General features: G+C 34.0%; 1 protein-coding gene across 4 annotated transcripts in view; it reads left to right on the top strand.

Annotated features, from left to right (window-relative positions):
* mob2a (MOB kinase activator 2a) overlaps window positions 1–25,889 on the top strand; it is an 87,414-nt gene that overhangs the window by 8,253 nt on the left and 53,272 nt on the right. Inside the window, exon 1 of one of the 4 annotated variants that reach the window (XR_012399826.1) lies at window positions 21,934–22,080. Coding sequence is in view for 1 of the 2 variants with exons in the window: in NM_001430951.1 (NP_001417880.1) it covers window positions 22,043–22,080 (38 nt within the window). In the remaining variant the exon portion in view is untranslated. 4 annotated transcript variants of the gene reach the window in all.

The raw sequence follows: 25,889 nt of genomic DNA, 5'->3' as shown, positions 1-25,889 counted from the left end.
TGAATTAATGTAAAAACAACATAAACTTTTAAAATTGCCAAGGCATTTTTTTCAGCTTTTATTTCATGATGTCCATAATCTGATCAATGAAAAGTACAAAGACTACTCGGGCTTTGCTTGCATGCTAAGAGACTTTGAAGATATTGATATCAAAGAGTGCACTTGACACACAAAGGATGGACCATAACTTTTATTAGAGTGGAGTAACTTGTTGTGTAGAAAAGTAGCGATTATAGAAAGCACAGAGGAAAGGAAATGGTCTCCTTTGGGTGGAGGGAGCCATTGTTTTACACCAGTGCTTTGTTTGGAACTGTGTCAGATTTTACTGTCAGTTAAGATTTTTTTTGACTGGTCAGCTTTGGTTATTAATTATTTAGTTGGTAATATTTGCTTCTAGATAATAATTTCCTCATAAAGCTGGAATTGTCATGTACATTTTGTTAGAGGGGCATGGTTGTGTGATCAGTAGTAAGTTTGATCTGAAAGCCAAAGGCCACTCTTGCGCAAAAACTCCAAATACTTTTGAAAAAGGAACTCTTAAAATCTAAAATAACTGGGTTTCATTTAGAAGAACTCCTCCCTATGCCCTAATGCTATTTGGGGGTCTCTCTGAAGGCATTAGGGCACAGGGATGAACCCTTTAGAACTGAATGCTCAAAGGATCATGGCCCGAATTGCCCATCTAAAACACTTCACTATGGCATCCATGTTTGCTTTCACTCTTCAGAGGATAATGTATATCATTTGAAAAGCATTGAATAACTAACTGAGATCTAACTTTCAATTCACCTTTATTTGTATAGCGCTTTAGATTGTGTCAAAGCAGCTTCACATAAAAGATCATAGTAAACTGAAGTAGTGTCAGTTCAGTTTTCAGTGTTTAAGTTCAGTTCAGTTTAGCTCAGTTCAGTGTGGTTATTAATCATTACTGAGAGTCCGAACACTAAAAGCAAATCCATCAATGCGCAGCCAACTTCCCAACCTGTTTGAGGTTCCCAACACAACTCGCTATTAAAAGGAATGGGAGATGAGATTCTGATTGTTTTAATGCACACTACGCCCAAAAGACCCATAACTCATTAAGAGATTAAGGACTCTTTTAGACCATGTACCTGGCACGCCAACAATTGTTTCCACCCTTAAAGTGGCAAAAGTAGATGTTTCAAGTGTTCCTATGCTGTGCACTTTATACCATAATATAATGGGGCCCGGGGGTGTATGTAGATTGCTAGGTGACCATCAATCCTTTTCAAGCTGACAAAACATTGCTGCAACTATGATGAAGTTTTATTTAAGGAGAAAAGTAAAAGCATTGCAGTGTTTGTGTGTTCTATGTTTGTCTGAGATAGTTAGTCTGCCGAAATGTGTATATTCGAAACAAAGTATTAAGCGCTCACTGCATTCTGAAAAGTTAAGATGTTTTCAACTGGCTGTGCCTGGAAAGATATGCACACAAGCCACGCGCCTCCATTGAAAATAACGAACTTGCATGCTGAAAAGATATGATATGTAAAAAAAGCGACTGTCATTTGGGATCTCCAGCAGTTAATATTTTTCTTGCACAGACATGCTGGATTCACCTGATTTGTTGACAATTGGGTTGCGGATCCATTTCTTGCCAGTTTGTGGGTCCTTTTGGGCCTTTTCTACTTTGCAAAGAAACTTTCCAGGCATCTGTTTCTTACTTATTTTGCCAGCCTGTGGGTTCAATTTTGTCACTCAAGAGACTGAGATGTAACGAGAGAAAACAGTAAATTTTCAAAATAAAAGATTTTTCAACATAAAAGATCATTAGACTTGGGTAATAAATAAAATGGAAATAATTAATGACTTCTTATGTGGCCCAGTACCAATTGATTCACGGATCTTTATTAATCCACGGCCCGGTGCTTGGGGAACACTGCTTTATTTACACTTTGGCCCCGTTTACACTAATACGTTTTAGTTTAAAAATGGAGTTTTAGAACGAAATTAATCCACGTCCACAATGGCGTACTTTGTGTATTTATTATTGAGGAAAAGCCCAATCAGATAGGTGAATGTCTGCAGCCACGCCTCCGTTTACAGATGTCTACGTTTTCTCCATCCACACTGACATGAAGCAGCAGCGTTTTAAAATGAAAACGGCCTCTCCAGCATTTCCGAAATGCTCCGTTTTTGGGGCTGGAAAACTCCGGGGTAGTGTGGATAGAAGGCGTAACCATAGCAAAACGTACACATTTTAAAACTAAAACATATTAGTGTAAAGGATTATTAAATAGAACTTAGATTGTTAAAATGGAGCTCCATGTGTGCTCAAAAGTGTAGTAAACAAAAACCATGACATTCAAAAACACAACACAGAACCCTACTTATAGCTTATTGTACGAAATATTGACACTCTTGCGATGATGTATATAACCTTTACTACAGGCCCCTGTGGCCACCCCAATATGATTTTGTTGTTGGTATTATTAATTTAAATGTACTTACGGAATTTCACAATATTTCAATAAATAAATAAATTGCAGCCACTAAATTATTGTGGATTGATTTGTGCCACTGACGTAGATGATTTACTGCCCCTCCCTCTCCCCGATCGTTGTTGACAGCACGCACACACCTTCAACAGAAAGCTATGGCAATTATTTAGGAAACAACAACAGGTATGTTTGTCATCCATGCATATCTTCACTTAAGTAATTATTCTATGCTCTCTGGTAACCTTTCTAGTTGAGTACTAAATGTGTTAACGTTAGCAAGGCTCAGAATTAGGTAATTTTGATTTACATAGTTTAATGTTTTTTTTCACCTTTCTACAGAACGATCGCTTTTGCTGATTAGGCTAGTACACATTTAAAAATAATAATAAGTAAATTAAGGGTAAATTTCTCATAACATAAGTAGTTTAGTATTGTTTGTGGGGTTTATGCACAACTTTGGGTTCATGAGATTGTACACTTTTTATAAAGAAAATCTAGCTTATTTAGCACCTCCACTGTTTTGCTTGTTGACTTACAAGGGCCAGAAATCTCAGTGATTTTGTGGATGTATTTTGTAAAAAGGTACATCAATAAAAACTGTATTAATAATGTAATGTAATGTAATGTGTGCATATAGTGATGCCTTTTGTTTAGTTTGTTCTTTTGTTTTATAAATTAATTTATTTATTTTCATTAATTTTAGACACGGCATTATGTACAATAAAAGTATGTGAAAAATATCTGACCTGAAAAGTGTTTTAAAACTAAATATTGATTTAATTTGGTTTGCATGTGTACCAGCTGAATTATTTTCTAGGAATAAATCACAATATTTTAAGAGTAATGAATTAAAACAGCATTATTTAATTTACCAAAAACAAAAATATATAAAAAAAAAATGTTTGTGTCACACCAAGATTTGATGTGGCATCATCTTGCCACCCCTATAAGAAAAGTTTCTGGGGGCGCCACTGCTTTGAATGTGTTATCTGACATGTGTTGCTAACAATTAGCTCAAAGGTTTTACATAGTCAATAGCACTCCACAGCAAACACCACCACACAAAATTTTAATAATACTGGCTTAAAGAAAGTTTCTTGAGACCTTGTAAAGTTGGGTCAAACACACTCTTAAGAGCCTCAGTCAATCTATTAAAACCAAAAACAAACCTTACGCCTTGTAGTTTTGACCTTTGGCATTGGTTGATGAGATGGAATGTCTGCTGCCAGCCAATGAGCTCTGATTAGGCATATGATCAGTTCTTTTCTTAAATTTGATTTGGTCCTGAGGTAGAGGATGTGTTGTACTCGTTTAAATGTCACGCTGTTGTCATGCTGTTACAATCATTATTAGGCTAAAGCTTTATCCTGTTTAAAGATTCACATGCTGTCAGGTTGTTTTTAAGTTCTCGATAGTCTTTCTAATTGGCAGTTTGAAGAAAGTTGCTCTTTATATCAAAATCTCTTGTGGTCTTTCTAGTGTAATCGAGGACAATGATTAAATGGTTTTCAAAAAACTCTGACAGTTCAATGAGCACTACATGATGTGTTATATTGTAGGAACGTTGCTAAATGTGCTTCGTTGTCTCTACCTGCTAGTGCAGTGGTTCCCAACCTGGGGTCCGCGCCCCCCTAAGGGGGGCGCCAGAGTTCACAAGGGGGGCGCGGGAGAGGATAAGTGTTGAGGTAGAAAAAGGCATAAAAATGCTCCACTATTATATAGGGCTGTACAATTAATCGAAAATCCGATTTCAAACGATTATAAAAAAAGCATTAATCGAGATAAATGATTATTGCATCATATACCGCCACCTTTCCAGTTGTACACTGTTGGTCTTAAAAGCGCGAACGAGCGCGTGCTTGTGTGTGTGCAGCACGCACACGCAGCCAGAAGCATGTGGCCGGTCAGCATTCGCTCCCATTCGCACACTGAGACGAGCAGAGGAGCGCAGACATCTAAAGTCATTAACGTGAGCGCTTTACTGGTCAAATAGGTGTCAAAACGCGATGTTTAGTGATTATTTATATTCACCATCATTTGTGTAATAAACAAACGAGTTGAGGATCAAAAGACATGTGAAAGAGAAACTAAAGAGACAGCGAGAAATATTCCTGCTGCCGCCTGTTTTTATGATTATTAATCAAACAACGAGAAAATCCCTCACTACTCTTGACTGAAGGACTGCTGTGTTTTTCTTACAGTGAAGATGATTAAAGCACAGTTTGTTTAAATTTTTTGTTCTATTGTATTTATTTCTCTTTCCTTTGCAGGGTGGAAAATAACTGTATGTAAACACTTGAAGTCAGAATTATTAGCCCTCCTGAATATTAGCAACCCTTTTCCTCCCAATTTCTGTTTCATGGAAAGAAGATTTTTTTTTACTTATTTCTGAACATAATAGTTTTAATATCTCATTTCTAATTACTGATTTCTTTTATCTTTGCTATGATCACAGGTCAAAATACAAACATTCAGATTAAAGTGCAATTCAAAGGCTTAATTAGGGCAATAAGGCAAGTCATTGTATAACAGTAGTTTCTTCTGCAGACAATCAAAAATATTTATTGCTTAAGGGGGCTAATAATATTGACCTTAAATTGGTTTCAAAATATTTAAACCTGCTTTTATTCTAGCTAAAATAAAATAAATAAGCCTAGAAGAAAAAATATTATTAAGAAATACTGTTAAAATTCCTTGCTCTGTTAAACATAATTTGGAAAATATTTATAAAAAATAAAAATAAAAAAATTCTCAGGAGCGCTAATAATATTGACTTTAACTGATAATCGTTTTGAATAATCGTGATTACAATTATGACCAAAATAATCGTGATTATGATTTTTCACAAAATCGAGCAGCCCTACTATTATATATGTATTTTTAAGTACAATATATATATATATATATATATATATATATATATATATATATCAAAACACATGGTTAAAATTACAACATAATGGTAAAAATAATTAAAATGAATAACTTTAAATAATTATTTAAATGTAGCTCACTCACGCAATGTGCTTGTCAACGTGTAAAGGCAAAATCAAAACAAAATCGGCAGAGAAATCGTAAATGCAGTGATTCTTTAGAGGCGAAGAAAAAGATTAGACAGTATGACAAAGCCTACCTAAATTTTGGTTTTATTGATGGCCAAGACAAGTTAAAACTGATGAATGAAACTCATATTCATTCATTTAAAACTCATAAATTAATGATTAATTTATATTTTCTATACATATTATATAATAATATTACACAAACACACACATACAGTATATATATATATAGTACATGGGTGTGTGTGCGTGTGTATTTAAATGGTGGGGGGGCTCCAATGTTTGTATATGTTCATGGGGGGGCCCCTAAGAAAAAGGTTGGGAACCACTGTGCTAGTGCTCTATTACTATCATGTGCATGCGCCCTCTTTAGACTGGATGCTGTAATTGCTTTGTCATTGCACTGCCGGGTGCAGTGTTTCTTGTCTGTAAACATCACGTCCATAACAATGACCCCTTCTAAGGAACAGCTCTAAGATTAAGTTAGGCTTAATAAATGACATAATCAGGCATACGTGTACTTTGTGTGTGAAGTTTGTCATTTTATTTTATGTGTACAGGAAGTTGTCCATGTGTTCATTAACCTTTTTTGTATCAAAATCAACATTTAAATTAATTAAATACATATTTAAAGGTCGAAATTGTTCAAATATATATATATATATATATATATATATATATATATATATATATATATATATATATATATATATAATTTATAATTTTTTAACTTCTGAAGGCGGGCCAAGCAGTGGCGCAGTAGGTAGTGCTGTCGCCTCACAGCAAGAAGGTCGCTGGTTAGAGCCTCGGCTCACTTGCCGTTTCTGTGTGGAGTTTGCATGTTCTCCCTGCGCTCACGTGGGTTTCCTCCGGGTGCTCCGGTTTCCCCCACAGTCCAAAGACATGCGATACAGGTTAATTGGGTTGGCTAAATTGTCCGTAGTGTATGAGTGTGTGGGTGGATGTTTCCCAGAGATAGGTTGGGCTGGAAGGGCATCCTCTGCGTAGAAACTTGCTGGATAAGTTGGCGGTTCATTCCGCTGTGGCGAATTAATAAAGGGACTAAGCCGACAAGAAAATGAATGAATGAATAAACTTCTGAGGGCATCAAAATCATTATAGATTTTCAAAACATACTGTTTAAAGGAGTTTTAGGAAGCATCAACTTAGAATGTATTTTACTTGTTTCAGTTGAAGTATACACTCACTGGCCACTTTATTAGGTACACCTTACTAGTACTGGGTTGGACCCCCTTTTTGCCTTCAGAACTGCCTTAATCCTTCATGGCATAGATTCAACAAGTTACTGGAAATGTTCCTCAGAGATTTTGGTCCAGATTGACATGCACATTTGTTGGCTGCACATCCATGATGTGAATTCCCTGTTCTACCACATCCCAAAGGTGCTCTATTGGATTGAGATCTGGTGACCGTGGAGGCCATTTAAGTACAGTGAACTCATTATCATGTTCAAGAAACCAATCTGAGATGATTCATGCGCGTTATCCTGCTGGAGGTAGCCATCAGACGATGGGTACACTGTGGTCATAAGGCAATGGAATTATACTGTGCGAATTGTAGCCTCAGTTTCCTGTTCCTAGCTGACAGGAGTGGCACCAGGTGTGGTCCTCTGCTGCTGTAGCCCATCTGCCTTAATGCTGGACATGTTGTGTGTTCAGAGATGCTCTTCTGCATACCTCAATTGTATCGAGTGGTTATTCGAGTTAATGGCCATTCTTCTCTGACTTCTGGCATCAACAAGGCATTTGCACCCACAGAACTGCTGCTCACTAGATATTTTCTCTTTTTTTGGACCATTCTCTGTAAACACTAGAGATCAGCAGTTTCTGAAATACTCAGACAAGCCTGTCTGCCACTATCAACCATACCAAGTTCAAAGGCACTTAAATCTCCTTTCTTCTCTATTTTGATGCTCGGTTTGAACTGTAGCAGATCATCTTGACCGTGTTGCCTAAATGCATCGATTGCTGCTATGTAATTGGCTGACGGAAAATTTGCGTGAACGAGCAGTTAGACAGTTGTAACTAATAAAGTTGCCGGTGAGTGTATATTATTTTTAAACATATTTGTACATTTGTAATAAAATGTATAATACTGTAAAACCTTCTAAATTGTATATATACACAGGCAACTACACTAAAAATGTATTGCTTGTGTACATTTTTAAGCTGAATTAAATCAGTGTTACAAGTCATTTTAACTTACATCAATTAAGCTGACTTAATAGATCAAGTTAAAACAGTTTGACTCAAAAATTAAGTTGAAACCTGAATAACGTTTAAAATTAGGGTACAGTTACATAAAAACATGTTGCCATGTGTTTTTTTTTATTCTGTAATTTTTATAATGTACTTGTATGTACAGTACATATGACTATGTATGTTAATTAGTTTGCCTTAAACCTTAAACTTTTTAAAAATTATTTTAAGTTAAAATATATAACAAATGTCAACACTTCATATGGCATTTCAATAATACAAAAATAACACTGCCTCATTTTTTTTTCAACTCTCAGTATTTAAACAATAGAAATGTCTAAGTTTTATTGTATCAACTTTTATATGTTATTAAAAAATGTTCCATCTGTAATTGGTGTGTCCTCTACAGTAAAATTCAGTCATAATGGAACAGAAATAGCTTGTTTATTGCAGAACATCACCTTTAACTTATTTCACTAGTGTTCTGTGTAATTATTAAAAGGAAGACGCAATACATCCAGCCACTGGACAGCAAGTCAAGGTCAGATCAGTTCACATTCCTGAATGAAACACCATTGGAACCGAGTCAAACAAATCCCCTCACACAGCAGTAGAAGCTGCTGATATTAATGATCTACCTGCAACGTAATGTCATTCAGCAAAAGGAGGAGACAGAAAGGTCTCGGCAGCAGAATTAAAAACAAGTCAAAGCCTCAACAAAATTGGGAGTAAACCGCTGTCTCAGAGAGTATTTAGATGATTGTGGAGTCTTGAGTCAAATTTAGAACCATCTTAATATGATCAATAGCTTTTAATCATCATACAAATCTCATCCATTAGAAAACAATGAAATGTTGAAAGGTTGAATGAGCTTTAAAGAGTGTTTCTTCTCATCCATTTCCACACCTTGTGAAATTGAAAGTATTTATTGCTACATGTTTGAAATGAACTTTTATTTTAACTCTAGTTTAGTTAGAATTATAAGGGTGAAAAATGACCCCCTTCAACTATAAAATAAAGCCACACAATTTAGTTTCAATTCTCAAAAATCTATTTTGCATGAAAAAATAACTGTCGTTCATCACAAAGTCTGTGTTTGAGTATGCATGTGTGTCCCTGTAGATTTTAAAGATGGTTTTATAGCTGGCAGGTAATATATATATATATATATATATATATATATATATATATATATATATATATATATATATATATATATATATATATATATATATATATATATATTAAATTAGATTTATTAGATAAAAAAATTAAGTATGTATTATACAACCGTTAATGTGTACAGGCTTCATGAAAATAGAAAATTGACCTTTTTATAATGTTGGGGTTGTTTTAGAAAAAGCTCTCACACTTCATGATTTAAAAAAAAAACTTACATTTTTTTGGTCTAAAATGGTCACAGATAATTTTTCACCTAGGGTTAGCGGCGATGAAAGTACCATTTTTCATAAAAAGCTCTTTTTAAAAGATAAAGTTTTAGACAGAGATATATTTTTGCTGTACTCATAAATGTTGTCTATCAATATCAGGTGGTATTTTGAACAAATGTTGAACAAAAATATTTTAACTTTAAACATAAATTGCATATTGTTACGTTTGACCCCATCAGTAGGGTCGAAGGTAACACCACAATATATGTTAGATTTACTGGTCCCACTTTATATTAAGTGGTCTTAACTAATATGTACTTACACAGGAATTAGTAGTTTGTTACAATGTACTTGTTGTCTAAATACATGTATTTACTGTGTACTTATGCTTGATTAAATGCATGTATGTAATTAACTTTTGTAATTAAATTTGTAAATACACTGTTGACCATCCCTTACACCTTAACCCACCCTTAAACCTACCCATGCCACCAAACCTGTCCATAACCCAACCTCTATTCCAACTCAAAAGCACCACAAGTGTCCTCAAATACATTATAAACACAGTAAGTACATTGTATTTATTTTTTTGATGTACGTACATAGTAGTTAGGGACACTTAATATAAAGTGGGACCGATTTACTTACTTAATCTTGTTTATTTTAAATATATCTGTCTATGGCCTTGTTAATCTTAATTGCAAACATATTTTGTCCTTTATCAAAAATATAAACTGCATTTTCGTTTTTAATTTCAGTTTCATCAAACATTTCAAATGCAATCCAACAATGCAAAATGTTAACATTTTCTGCATTTTTTGAGTATTCTTTATTATTATTGACAATATGCATTCATTTTATAAAACATATGAATTAAAACACTGCAAACTCTAATGGATAAGTGAAAAATAAGGTTTGTCTATTAGCATTGGAACATGAATAACACGGTTACTTTCGTCCCAACAGGAACTCTTGCCATTTAAACCTGATTTACTTTTAAACTGAAAAACTCAGACAATGCAAACTTAAGAATGTGTTACTGCACTAAATAACCTGTGGATTGAGCATTAAAGAGAAACACAACTTCTAATAAGGAAAAAATGAGCGGCTACAATAATTTCTGCACTTAAACAACGAAATCTGGAGCTAACTGTGAGACACTGTCCCAAAATCACATGATATTTGGCAGCTCCATCAAGGGTTGCATGCTGAATGTCCTGTTATAGCCTGGAAAGCAATTGTTGTCAGGACTTAGAGAAAATCGCGTTGATACTTTTGTTTCTGTTACTTTCGTCCCCGTTCTCCACTATAAGTCAACAGAAGGTTAAAGATTCTAGAGTGATATAAAAAAAGACTTCTTCTTTCATGTCTAACTGTGAATGTGGTCTCACAGCTGTCACTGACAATGTAATCGAAATAAATAATATGTGAAATAATCCACTGCTTAAAAACTTGCTGGATAAGTTGGCAGTTCATTCCGCTGTGGCGACCCTGGATTAATAAAGGGACTAAGCCGACAAGAAAATGAATGAATGAAATAATCTACATTTATTCATAAATTTATTATTCAGTATGTTTTCAATTACAACTAGAAACTTCTGTGTTTTTGCCTTTTATTTACATGCAATTTTGGGGGTCTGAAAATGCCAATATTTTTAAAGTTTGGGTATTTAACAAAAATTCTCAACAAACAAACAATGTAAAAATATTGGTTGCCAGTAAGACTGCAAATTTACAAGCACACTGTAAATGAATAATTTACTAATTATAAGTAACAATTTATTGTAAAAATAAAGAACAACTATAATTATTTATTTACTGTGTGCTGGTAAATTTACAGTCTTACTGGCAACCAAAAATCGGCAGTAAGTTACACTTCATTTAAAAGTAATTTTTTTACAGTGCAGTCTTAAACTGCTCCGGTATTATTTATATATTTTTGGCAATAGCCAAAACATATATTGGATGGATTAAAATTATAGATTATTCTTTTATACTAAACTCATAAAAATATATATGTAAAGATCATTTCTACTGTAAAAATATCAATACTCAATTTTTATTGGTAAAATAAAATTTCCAAACACTCTGAATTTGCACAACTTTAAAGCCAAATTTTCTTTATTTTGATTTTTGTTTGAACCTTCTGATTTCAGAATCTTAATTTAACAAAAATAACACTTATTACTATTATTTTTTTTCTTTTTATTTTTTTTCGGTCCAGAGTTATTTGATGTACTGGTGGACATCCACTGGTGTAGTTTTGTCACTCTTTAGATCCATGCGAAAATGGATAACTTTACATTGAAAATTAAAAACTGCAAAAGAAAAGGTTTTTAAATACATTGGGGAAAAAAAGTGTTCAACACGTCACCACTTTTCTCTGAAAACATGTTTCTAAAGGTGCTGTTGTCTTGAAATTTTCACCAGATGTTGGTAACAAATAAATTCATATGTGCAAACAAAACAAAATTAATTAGTTTACAAATCAAGTTACGTGTAATGAAATGAAATTACACAGGAAAAAAGTATTGAACACATGAAGAAAGGAAGGTGTATAAAGGCAGTGAAAGCCCAGAAAGCAGCTGAAATTTCTCAGTGGTTCTTCAGCAACCTTCTGCCCTTCCTCATTGTAAATTAATATTCGCTGCTTCAGTCCAACATCCACATTACCAGGATGATGTAGATAAACCCCGGGTGGACATTTCAGCAAGACAAGCCAAGGAGAGTCTCAAATGCTTTCAGGGAAAGAAAATCAAGCTGTAGAATGGCCCAGCCAAATAAAGATCAGATTTGATAGTCAATACCCACAGAACCATTCAGACTGTTACACTCTGTTGAAGTTTGTGAACAAAATTACACCTGCATTTCATGTGACTTCATTCTCCATATGAGTGGCCTCTTTAAGTGGTCATCACCGAAAAAGCCTTTTACTGTTTATAAAGTTTTAAATACATTTCAGTTGTTTGGTAAATTATCTATTTGTCGTTTCATTGTTATTACACATACTTAATTTTTGTTTTGTTTTATTTTTATGTTTGTATTGTTTGGGTTTTTACCAAAATCTAGTTTCCATGTCAACAGCTCCTTAAGAATATTTTTCCCTGGGGGAAAATAAAAAAACATGATGTGTTCAATACTTTTTTTTCCCAACTGTAAATTATTGTCATGTAAGCACACCTCAGTTCATGACCTCACAAAAAAACATAACTATTTTACATGTTTGCAGAAAAGTAGCTAATTTGTTCTAATACCTGCAATTTTGTTCACATGAAAGCATTTGATTTTTAAAAAGAGGTGTGCCCTCAAACTCCACGCATAAACCCAAATGTCATTGGAAGATGAGCAAGTCATGCTAATTTGTATGTATGCAATCATACTTATTATCATACAAACAACTATTCACTAAATGCTGTTGTTTATCTGCAGTAATTCTCTTTTAGGTATGTTTACTATTGGAAGAATCACACAAAACAAAGTAAAATGTGTAATTTGGGAGACTAAAAGAGAGGGAGTTGCAGCTGCAGTTTTAGAGAATATAGAGTATGCAATGTGTTTGGCTTTCACTGCAGTACTGAACAGTTGTCTTATAGAGCAGTTAGTGGCCTGACAGCTGCGAGATGCCCTATGATGACCTCAGACAGTATCAACAAAAACAAAAATCTTAAGGTCTAAACCAGCAAACAGGAACATTTCATGCAATTTATGATTGTTGATATTGTTTTTATTTTCAGTGGTTGGTGGCTATTGATTTAATTAGCAGCCATGATGTTTTTACTGCAAGGAATTATTTTTGGTTCCCCATCTTTAGTTTTTTAGTACTTTCAAATGTAGCTATGATATTTTCTAATGATAAGCACGAAAACATTATTTCATTGCATATTTAGCCTTTACAAAACTCTCGCCAATAAATTATCCTTCACAAAACAAAAACATCATTAGTTGTATTAAATTATTACAGTAATGTTTTAATATATTAATGTTAATTATATTAATTATATTATGGTCATTTCCATCATTGGTTTTTAACAAAATTTACTAATATTCATAAGATTGTAGTTAGTTTTTTTATTCTTTTCCTTATTTTTTTCAAGAAAACATTTGCATTTAATGATGAACACGTCCATCCCTTTACAACCACAGAGTACCCATCTTCTGTTGGCCACTTCCAGCAAGATAACGCGCCCTGTCATAAAGCACAAATCATCTTAGACTGGTTTCTTGAACACGACAACGAGTTCATTGACCTCAAATGGCCTCCACAGTCACCAGAACTCAGTCCAATAGGCTCCCATTTTGGCTAAGCTGGTCACGTTGGTCTTATCTGGTTTTATCTACCAGCCTGACCAGCTAAGACTAGGCTGGAAATGGCTGAAACCAGCCAACCAGCCTGGGCTGGTTTGAGCTGTTTTTTTTTTCTGCAGGGTTTGAAATAAATTGGGTAAATCGTGATAGCATTTTAATTTTGGAGTGAACTAACCCTATAGAGTCAAAACTATTTCCTCATAAAGCAGAATTTCCAGCCTATTGTGTGAGAAAGTGTCTCTAAAAGCCACAAAAACACCATAAAATGATTGCCTGTATTATTGTGCAAATTAACTTAAAACTCCTAATTTATACACTAGATGGCAGCATTTAATCATCTCTGATTGTGAAAGCATTCACTCTAATAGCATATCTTTATACCACTGCTGTAAAAGAACTTCCATATACTAATCCTAAAGGCTTATTTAATAACAATTTCACCATCTGTTTCACCTGTTTGATTGTGTAAATTTACATTTTTAACAGTCCCTTTTGAACCCAAATGAAGGTCTTGTTTCTGTGTCTTTAAAAGGGATGTTGGACTATATTGGGAAGTATGCGGACATGAATGGAATGTTCTAGAGGAGTGAGAGGAACACAGCGGCTGTTATAGTCTCTACCCAGCCTCCCACAAATGTTATCATCTTAAACTTGTGTGAAAACTAATATCGCATTCTTTAGCTATTTGTCCAAGTATTAAAAGTTACATAAGTTCATGAGTTACTGTCTGAGGTTTCATTGACTCTTTTGGGTTAAAAAGGGTTTGGATCAATTCATCATTGTGTTAACTTTGCCACAAATTTTGCAACATTAAATAGATTAGTGAAGCAACAAATAGTCATGGTATATAATATATCTTTCCTGCTGTAATGTGGAGGAAGGTTATTATGAGATGCAGTGTGGTTCATCTAGGGTTGGTGGTGATTGATTTAATTGTTCATGTGTGCCTACAGGCAGTGTGTCCAACCAGGAGGTCTGACACATTTCATCAAACACTTACGTAACCCTGACCACATGGCTCGTGCTATCGGACTGAGCAATGACACGCTATGCTCTTTACAACAGCAGATTGTAAGATGACCCCAATCCTACTAGCCCCTTTCCTATTGTTTGAGAAATGCTATATAGCCTACATAATAAAAGTGAAATATTTGGAATAAGTAATATTATGAGTTATACATCATTTATTAACTAGTGTGCTAAAACGCTAATAACATTTTATGGTATAAGCTTATTGTATAGAAACTGGTCTAAAAATAGTCAATGTCTGTTTTTGAAATAGCATATATAGTACCGATATGCTAGCCGAGAAGTATGTCTGAATTCGTAGGCTGCGTCCGAAATCGCATACTTCCTTACTATATAGTACGCTAAAAACAGTATTCAAGCTGAGTGGTATGTCCAAATTCTTAGATTTCAAAAATTAGTATGCGAGAAATACCTGGATGACCTACTACTTCAGGTGAAATTCTGAAGTGTGGATCCTCTGCGTTGAGTTTCTTTGGGAGTATTTTTTCTGAACGCTAGATAAAACTCGCTCATTCAGAGGCAGGAATTAGCGGACGTGCAACAACTTTAATCATAAGGTAAACGCAAAACAAAAGTTTCCATCTGAAGCTCTTTCATGGGACTCGCCACTTGTAAACGCTCGTTTTCATCCGGCTTGCGGCTCTTAGCACAGCCCACACTCGTTAGCGCTACCAATCACAAAGTTTGCGATATGTGTCGTTGAGACGTGTAGTTACATTTTTTGAGAGGTGCACGTTGGCGATGCCCATGGCCACAGCGAGGGGTATGAATCTGCGTGAAGGCTGCGCTGGACAATATGTGTGTGCTTGACATGTACTTTAATGAAACTAACTTTTTACTTAAAAAAAAAAAAAAATCTCTTTCTTTAAACTTTTTTTCACCTAAAGTTGTATTGATGGAGGTTTTTATGCTTACTAAGTCTGCATTTATTTGATTTAATTGAGCAAAAACAAAATTGTGATGTACTGTATTATGATGCAAGTGGCGTTGCGAGGGGGTGGGGGGGTGGGGATGGGGGGGGGGGGGGGGGGGGGGGGGGCTTTGGGGGCTTAAGCCCCTGATGTGTTGTCAAAAGCCCCTGATCTTTTGCAATATGTTGCACTTAAATAAAAATATAAGTATATGTAATATATAAGTATATAATGGTGTATAACATTTAATTTGTTTTCTAAGTACTGCAAATTACCGCGTACATCACGCACATTCCACCTAACAGTGTTTGTGTCGGGTCAGCTGTTCAGCAGTACCTGTGTCTACCGGCAGGTGGGAGTGGCACTGTTGTCCTATGATGTTTAAAGAAATTCCGCCACTGCACTTCATTTATTCATTATTTTGAAGAGCTGAAGTTGATGATGTAATAATACAACTCTTTCGCGAAACTGAATAGTTATAACTACTAATAAAGCTTAACATTTGTTTTCACAGTATAAAATGTGTGTAGTTTTGGTGAAATAAAATAACTGTAATCAATAAAATGTGCATCATATCAATACATGCAAATTAGTCAGAAAAACGTAAATTGTTCTAGCTTTCTAGATATGATATAGATATCTAAGCTTATTTATCTAGATATGATATAGCCAGTCACATCTGTTTCTGTAATAGTTAAATCACAGTGAGTTCATGCATCTATAGCTACATTCTACTGTAACATGCTATGTCAGTTAGCAGGGGATTATAAATCGACTTTCTTATGAAAATACCTGAGATGGCTGCAAGAAGACATACAGTTGAAGTCTGATTAGCCCCAGTTGAATTATTAGCCCCCCTGTTTATTTTTTCCCCTAATTTCTGTTTAACAGGGAGAAGATTTGTTCAACACATTTCTAAACATAATAGTTTCAATAGCTCATCTCTAATTACTGATTTATTTTTATCTTTGCCTTAACGACAGTAAATAATATATGCCTAGACATTTTTCAAGACACTTCTATACAGCTTAAAGTGACATTTAAAGGCTTTAAAGGCAGGTTAGGGTAATTAGGCAAGTTATTGGATAACGATAGTTTTTTCTGTAGACTATCAGAAAAAAATTTAGCTTAAAGGGGCTAATAATTTTGACACTAAAAGGGTTTTTTAAAAATGTAAAACTGCTTTTATTCTAGCTGAAATAACTGAAAGAATTTCTTCAAAAGAAAAAATATTATCAGACATACAGTGGAAATTTCCTTGCTCTGTTAAACATCATTTGAGAAATATTTTAAAAAGGAAATAAAGTTCAAAGGGGAATAATAATTCTGACTTCAACTGTATAAAACATTTATTATCGCAGTCGTGTAAATGATCAGTTAAAGCCTTTTTATGTTTATTCAGATCTTATGTTCATTCAACTACAGCAATAGCTGGATGCCTTCATCCATGTTAAGGATTTCCTGGACTGTTCTACTACATTTGTGAGGCATATATGGAATTTCTGCTCAATGAATGAATGAAACAGACATTACTTGCATTTAAAGCGCTACAATGCCCATCACCTTATTTTGAGGAAAACTGAAAAAAAAAATCTCCCTAAAAGAAATTTGAAGTAAACACATTTCTAGCATATAAACATTTATTTTTATTTTTTGTACTATTTTTGATAAAATTGTTATATCAAAAATACGAGCCTATTGAATATCAATATTTTGCAAGGTATTGAATTTAGAAATTCCAGTATCTTGACAAAACTACGCCTCAGTTAATCGCTCTGTCCAACTGAACATGTTTGTAGTTTTGTATCACATTGGATAAAACCTCACACTATAAAATAAATCATACTTTCAGATTTGAAGACATGCAGAAAATTACATTTTCAAAAAACAAACAGAAACTGCAAAAGAGGAGAGGAGATAGGAGGCTCAAGAGGTATGATATGGCTCACAACAGACTAGTAAATGAGAAGTGGGATAATTTTTTTTTTTTTCCTTTTTGGTGTTACAAGTCACAAAGCTTCAAAATGTGTTGTTAAAAGTCAACTCAAAAGCCCTTATTTATTATTAAACCATTTATAAATCTATTGTAAAATTAGATTACCTTATGAAAGTGGTGGTATTTTAGTGTGGTGAATTAGAAATTTTTTATGGGGGGGGTAATTGGGGGGTCTTTGGGGCTAAGCCTCTTATCCCTTTTGACCCTAGCAACGCCCCTGTTGTGATGACTCATTTTAATATATTTTATTCACAGATTACAGCAAAATCTGTAGTAGAAGGAGTTCATAGAAATTGCTAGAATGCATAGATAATTATTTTAGGTGTCTTGAAAGAATTACCCTTGACCGTTACTGCAGCCATGAGAAAAAGATTTCATTTTTGAGTTTGAACAAGCAAAGCTTTGCGTCCTTTTGATATTTATTTGATATTTATGACTTAATTCTCTTCTTTTTTCCTGTGTCTTCCATTTTGTTCTAGAAACTGACATTTACTTCATATCTGATGGATGGTGCTTGTGGGAGACTTGAACTTGCATTTTGTAACAGTCTGGCCGGGAAAATTTTCCTAAATATTATTCCGAAATTATAGTGAACATTAGTTCTGCCAAAATAAATTGCCCTGTTACCCAGATACAGAGCACATTGCCTTTTATTACATTGTAGTTTGAAATAAATAAGAAGATAAACAAAAAAAATAACTAATTGGATTTACTAAAAGTTTTTAAGGTTAGTGGTTGCATTTTATATGCACTGAATTTAAACAAATTAAATCTAGTGATGTTCAACTTAATTTGTCTGTTTAAATTGAGTTTGCTAAATGTAAAAAAAAAAAAAAAAAAACATTTAGCAAATCCAATGAACAATTTTTTTCCAGTGTGGGCTATTGCTTCATAACTTGTTTTATTTTTGATTGCTGTTTACTTTGGCCACTACAAGATGTACTGCTCTTATGAAACAGAAAATAGCTGTGTGTCAGTGTTCTACCATAAACAGCCGCCTGTCCTGGGACTGTACGGCTGGTTGGTCCTGGTGTACTGATGGTTCTCGCTGAGTATTGCATAATCGGTTGCAGACTGCAGCCGCAGGGATTGATCACTCAGGACACTGCCAGCTAGCTGTAATTATAACGACTGTCCTGCCAGCCAAGCTCTCTGCAAGAGACTAACCTGAAGAGAGAGAATCACATTCATCATATTCTGAAAGATTGTTCTTTTTTCTTTTTGTTTTCGAAAGAGGTTGTGTAAGATTAAGAAAGTAAGAATTGGCTGCTTTTCAATACACGAGTGTGCTTTTGAATTAACTTCACCACACCCGACAGGATGATGAATGGAAATTGAATTTGAGGGATTAAAGAGGAATTGTCCAAACAGCAATTCATAGAAATTGATTTATTTTCTTTTTGTATATAACTTTTTTGTAATTCTTATGGTAAGATTAATAATTAAACGTATTTGATATAATAATTTACTCCAATTCATATTAGGGATGCTTCAATATGGATTTTTGCACTATGGATACAGAGTTCTGATTTCTTGTCATGGTGATCGGCCGATACAGAGTACCGATTCTAATGCTTCAAGCTTAAGAATGCATAATGCACATTTTCCCTCTAAATATGATACTTAAAGAGCTCCTATTTTGCATTATAAAAAGTCATATTTTGGTTTTATAGGTCTCTAACAACAGGCTGATATGCATGCAAGGTCAAATAACACTTTCATTGTGTTATAATTTGCATTTATTTTGACCTAATTACCCCAAATATGATTCGTTCAGTGATTCATTTGTTCCCAAACCCCTCCTTAGCATGAAGCTAATCTGCGCTGATTGGATCGATGACCCAGTCTGTTGCGATTGGTCAACTGCGTTCAGCGTGACAGCATTAATCGACAAAATGGCAAAAGTTAAACTATTTTGTAAATTGACCTCCCCGCGGCAAACAGCAGAGGATCACGAGTTCAGAAATGCATTTAAATCAGTAAAGGAAGAAGCATGCTCTGCCAGAGAAAAACGCGGTAAAGCCTGGATCGGTAAAGTCTAGATCTGTCAAGTCCAGATCAGATACGCGGCTAGCCAATATATCAATATAGCAGCATTTTTTATGACACTGTATAACGATGATTAATATTTTTACAGTACTGCAATGATTGGGTTTGGGGTTAGGGTGGGGGTAGGCATTAAAAAATACAATGTATTGGGTAATTTAATAGATAACATAAATAATACTCAGTACAACTACTGTTTTTACATTACTGTGACAGTTGGGTTAAAGGTTGGAATGGGGGTAAACGTTAATAAAATACAACAAATGGGAAATTTAATGAATACTAAAAACAATTCCTGTTAACTTCCGGCCGTAACCATATCCAGTGTACAACCGAAAATCGTTTGGGCTCGAATGCGGAAGAACGTCTAGGAAAAACGCTGACGATAAACGCAAACAAAAAGCGTCCCAGTGTGTACAAGCCTTTAGGGTGTTTTTACTCAATAAGACAAGAACAAAACAAGGACAGACAGAAAACAAGGATGTAAACACTATCCCTGTTCACACAGATCCACAGAAATGACTAAAGACACTGTTAATCATCAAGGCTTTAAAGCCATGCCGAATCTGACATAAATGAAGTCAACTTTCACTATTAACCTACTGTATTGTTGTTACATACAGAAAACTTTTTACAAGTAACTTTTATTCCAAATCTTGCACTTTTTTTTCTTGCATTTTTTTTTAAAGAAAAAAAATCACCAATGAAAAGGTGTAAAGCACCAAAAGCTGCCTAATAGTTAGGCTTTTGTTGTTATCCATGAATTTTCAAATGTACTTTTGTAATGCTAGAAAAAATTGTGAAACTCTACATTATTATTATTATTATTATTATTATTATTATTATTATTATTATTATTATTATTATTATTATTATGTTTTACTTGTTTTTGTTTTGTTTTGTTTTTTTAATTCAAATTGCCTAATTCTGTAAATTTGAATGTGCTGGCTAGTCGGTTATTTGTTTAATAAATAACAATAGGCTACATTTTTTTCTATGCATATATGGTGTAATAAATTTGTATTTATTTTTTCTTTATGTTTCTTGATTATAAATCTTTAGGAAATGTTTTTGGTACCATCAAATGGTTATGATGACCAATCCAAATCTCACTAAATTAAGTATTTAAACTTCATAATTGAATAGTAAACGATGCAATTAACTGCAAAAAAATCCACTCTTTGGATAAATAAATACAAAAATAAATAATAATAATAATAATAACAATAATAATAACCACTTTTTTGACCAGGCTGACTAGGGGCCTGTAAATTCTTCAAAATATCTTATTTTGTGTTCAACAGAAAAAAAAAAACTCGAAAAAGGTTAGAACCACTTAAGTAAAATGCAAATAGATTTACATTTTTGGGTGAATTATCCCTTTAGTTTACAGCAGTTATGTTACTTTGTATGCATCTCCACCCATAATTCTTTTTCCTAAATTGGTAAAAATAAACAATGAAGATATCTGTCAACTGTGCATGTTTGTAGAATAAGCCTGTAATACACAAGCTCATGACAATACTATTTTTACACAATTAGGATTTTATTATTATAATTTATTTATTAATTTATTTTTTGTTGTTTAAACAGGAACAAAAATGGTAGCCTATGTTTTATCTGTCACTTTAAAACACGTTTCCAAAAGTTGTTTTCAGGCCTCCAAAATGCAGATGTTGTATATAGGGGAAAGTGGGACTGTTGCAACATGGGGCAGTTGCAAAACAAGACTTATTCCTCCATTCAGGAATGAACTAGAGTGATAATTAGTAGGACATTCCTTCAGTCTAAAAGCAGCCAAATGTGATCATTCCTTCAGTATAATTTTTTTTAAACAAATCCCCCAACTACACTGAACACAAAAGTTATTTCTCTTCTGTTTTCCCCTTCATGAAATGCCTTTCTTTCAGAGCAGCTCTGCTCCCACTTTTGGTCTGGTTCTATTTTTATCCTGGCACTTTGAGTTAAGTGGAACCAGTCAGTGTTTTTAAAATGGGTGGGGTCTGGAGTTGAGATCAATCTTAAGTATATCATTATGGCTATTTTTAGCCCATCCCGACGCATGTTTTCGGAAGCAGCTAACTTATCTTATAGGCGGATCCTTTGGGCTTTCACTGTTTGGAACAAGACAAATTAATGGATGTTGGTGTTATGATGACCACATCTTTCTTTTTTTCTTTCTTTCTTTCTTTCTTTCTTTCTTTCTTTCTTTCTTTCTTTCTTTCTGGCCACACACACACTCACACACACACAAAAACGAATAACGGGGATTATTTTTAAAAGATTAAATGACTGACAAAAGCTTTTTGATTCTTTACTAGTTACATTTACAAACGCCTTGGTTTTCCTAAAATGAACTTAGCTGAGACAAAATATAACATTTTATTAGCATTATTAACTTCAGAGGGATACAACAAAGTGTTATTAATCACCTTCTCATCCCCCTCTCTGATTTTAAGCCAGTCCTACTGAGACAAACGGACATTAGAGGCGGTCTCCTACACAGGACTCCCTCTCTTTGTGTTTTAGCAGCTTACTGTAACTTACCCCGTTAGCAGCCTATTTTTTTATTTTTATTTTTTACAGTTCTGGATTTAATCGTCAAAATTTTATCATCCAAGATGAGGTTCAAGCGGAACGGTTCGTACACATTAAATAGGTAAGCACTCCAAATATATATGTCCATTCATTGATTCGAAAAACAAACTTGACCGTATTAAACTTTTCTGGTGAAATGTCGGAATTCACTTTGTTTCTGAATGCGCGTTTGCGTTCAGATTCCATTGTTCCATTCCGCTTAAACCACATGTGAGTCGCTATCGTAAGGTCACGTCGGGCGGTCGGATAATCGGAGATCCTACTACACTGTTTGAAAACGATTTCAGTTCACAATATTCTAACAAACGCCAATGTTTTCTGAAGCGGCGATGTAAAAATGCACAGCAGAAGCCTGGCGCAAACGAATTGTGTATCGCTGTTTAAGTTTTACAACTTGTTCTGGGGTTTAAATGTTCTCTGTCTTTAAACGATTTATTCATTAATGGGTTTGATTTTGTAGAACAAACCAGTAAACCTGTAAATCCGCTTTTAGGAGGGTGGGTGTTTCATTTCCATTGAGTGAGCCGAAACAAACGCATAGCATCATCCATTCCCACTGCCTCCCCGCAACTGTTTTTCACTGGATTCAGTGAAACTAGCGTTTAAGCTTTGAGTGACCAGTCCATTCATAAGCAGATCATTAGAACACAAGACACATGCACTTTCTCTGTTCTTTGTTATCTGGCATGCTTTCCTTCTCCTTTTGAGGCTAAAACACACAGGCTAAGTTGTGGCTTTTCATTTATGCTTTTATGTTAGGATAAATTAGTAAATGTTCTTCTTTCCTGGAAAAGTGTACAACAAGCAGTTGTACTCTCTGCATCTTTCTCATCACAAAGGAAAGGTTCCTATCAACTCAGCTCCTTGTAATCATTCAGTGCTGCTAAGGATAACGTCATCGAGTCTGGGACATGGTCACTGTGTGTACTGCTTTGATAATGCAGAGAGAGCAAAGATTTAAGGCTTGTGTTCCTCTTGGTGCTTTTTGATTGACATATTTGGTGATGTAATCTTTTTCAGTGGTTAGTTAATTGATAACCTTTATGCATATTCACATATATACAAAAACATAACAGAGAGAGTTTGTCTGGCGTTGGCGCTGATCTACTGTAGCCCATTGTGTTCTGTGTGCATGTACACATACATTAACCGGACATTAATAATAAAATGTGTGTGTGTTTTTCACCACACAGAAGCATTTTTCCATGTTGTTTAATATTTTCTGACTATGTAGAACATGTAATGGTTGGTTTAATAAAGGGCTAAATTTAAACCATTCACTGAAGAAGAACCACTCAGAATGTTGGTTTATTATGGTAAATGGAGGAACAAGGTAATGACAGTGCTGTCATGGATGTATATTTACTGATAATGGTGATGTTGTGAGATATTCACACAGATATTTTCAGACCACTTGTTTCAAGTTTGCATGCTTGTAACACAAGATGTTTTAAAGACTATAAATATAATTTGACTTCTTGGCTTCTGCCAAACTGTTCAAGTGTTATCCTTATTTTAATTATCCTAGCTGTGTGGTTCAATTCCAGTTATATTGGGATCTCAATGTGGTTTCATGAGCAAATTGATAATGTGTACACTTATAACTGATAATGTGTCACAATAAAAATTTGGGTCACATTGATTGTATACAATAAAATTATTAGCTACACATGTAGTATATTCTTAAATGTTTGCAAAGTGAACCATGTTTAGTTTATGACCGCATCGCAATAACTGAACCCTATTGACCTTATTCTTCACGTATGAGTCAGCGCAACCATTGGAATCTTTTTGTCTTGAGACTTTTGTTCTTATTCACTTATATATATTTTTAGTCAATAAAAACAGCTTGTTCTGCTGCTTGATGTTGAGAACTGATATTTTCTTATTGCATTAGTCTACTTTTTATGTATAGTTTTGGAAACGTGTTTCTGCACATTCGCATGGCAGAATAGGTTGTTTTCAATCATGTGGTTCTTGTGATGAGCAAAATTCAGATGGAGGGCAGGAAGTAAAAAACTAAATGGGAAGCATAGAGGAAAGTCTGTATTTTTGCAATTTATAATATATCAAAGAAGAAATAAATGGAAAATACCCACATTTTTTGCATGCTTATCATGAAGAAGGCCTAGTTTTTTACTGAACTATGTCTGTCATTGAGGCGGTAGATACTATGTAAGCGATTACATTACATAAAAAAAAAACTATCGTGATTTAAAGCATACTATAGATAACTACTTAAATTAAACTGTCATAGTAAATAAATTATTGCTCTGTAATTGTAAGACACAACTGTAATAATAAACAAATTATTTAGTAGATTTCAGTTTTCTACGCTATCACATTGCATCACACTAACATTACAGTATTTATTACAGTTTATCAGTTTACTATGCTGCAGTATTCTGCAGCATTTATTGACAAAGAGTTGTACATTTATACACTTTACTATGTTTTAAAAACATTAATTCATTCATTTATTTTGTTGTCGACTTATTCCCTTTATTAATCCGGGGTCGCCACAGCGGAATGAACCGCCAACTTATCTAGCAAGTTTTTACGCAGCGGATGCCCTTCCAGCCGCAACCCATCTCTGGGAAATGGTTAAAAACATGTTTATTATAAATAACTATAGTTTTTTTTCCGATATATTCCAGACATCACAAAATAACAAATGAAAGCATACAAAAGCCTGGATTATTATTTATTTATTTTTGTAAGGGGAATAATAAGTGCTCCACAATAATAACTGTCTAGTTTTGTTGCAAGAGTTGCATTTATTTTTTATTTTGTTAATGAACTTACTATCAACAAACATTCAGCGCTGCCGCGCATCTCTATGTTCACGTTACGATTGTTTATTTTGCTGAAACACCAGGGGTCTGTTCTTCATACGTGGATTACTCAATTAGCTGGATTAGGTTATTGACGATTTTACACGATCCAGGATTGTTTCGTTCTTCAAAACTGATCCGAGAGTTGTTGTCATAGTAACAGTTCTGGTAGCTCAAACCTGCTCGGGAGCAGGTTTATTTCATATAAATAGGATTAGATCGGCTTATTTCAAGCAAAGGTAATACTGAAAGTATGTACCAAATGCTGATATTTTCTTACAGTAGTAACCTATAGATTATGTACACTTGTTAAAATAGTAAAAAAAAAAAAATTATATATACACATTTATAACTTATAAAAATGTATATTATCTAATATTAAATAATTAATATATAATTATATATATATATATATATATATCTATATACTTATGCAATTTCCACTCAAAAACGGAGTGGTTCTTCCCAAGGGGATCAAAGAGAACATTTATTAATATGGATTTTTAGACTGAAATGTGTTCTATTTTAAGGTATTGATCCAGCTTTAGTACAATTTCTGTATGATAATAGACATGCACAATATTCGACTATATTCGATCAATATTTTTTGTGTGTGTGTTTTTTTTATTTTTTTTTATAACAGAATAATAATCTATGCAGTCATGCACATGTTTTGAAAGCTAATATGCCGGTGATTTGATGCTTTGCAAAAGTTGCAGACATCTTAGATAAAGTCAAAATGCTTTTTTGATGCAAAAACAATTTAAATTCCCTACGTCGATTAAGAAATTAAAATAGGCCTAGGCTACTATAATAAAGAATATCAGATCTAAAATGTAAAGCTAAATTTATAAATACTCTTGACACATGAAAGTGTAAAACCTGCAACCCACAACAAATGTTTAAAGGTATTGCGTTTTATAATTGACAAAAAGTTTACTACGAATTTTCTATAATTTTGCTCACATGGATAATTGAATATTAATCAGATGATGTCATTACGCTGCAGCCAATAGTTGCATTGCTGATCATGATT

This window comes from Danio rerio, chromosome 25 (assembly GCF_049306965.1).
Source record: "Danio rerio strain Tuebingen ecotype United States chromosome 25, GRCz12tu, whole genome shotgun sequence".
In the NCBI taxonomy this organism is placed as follows: domain Eukaryota; kingdom Metazoa; phylum Chordata; class Actinopteri; order Cypriniformes; family Danionidae; genus Danio; species Danio rerio.
This window is presented reverse-complemented; position numbering and strand designations above follow the sequence as displayed.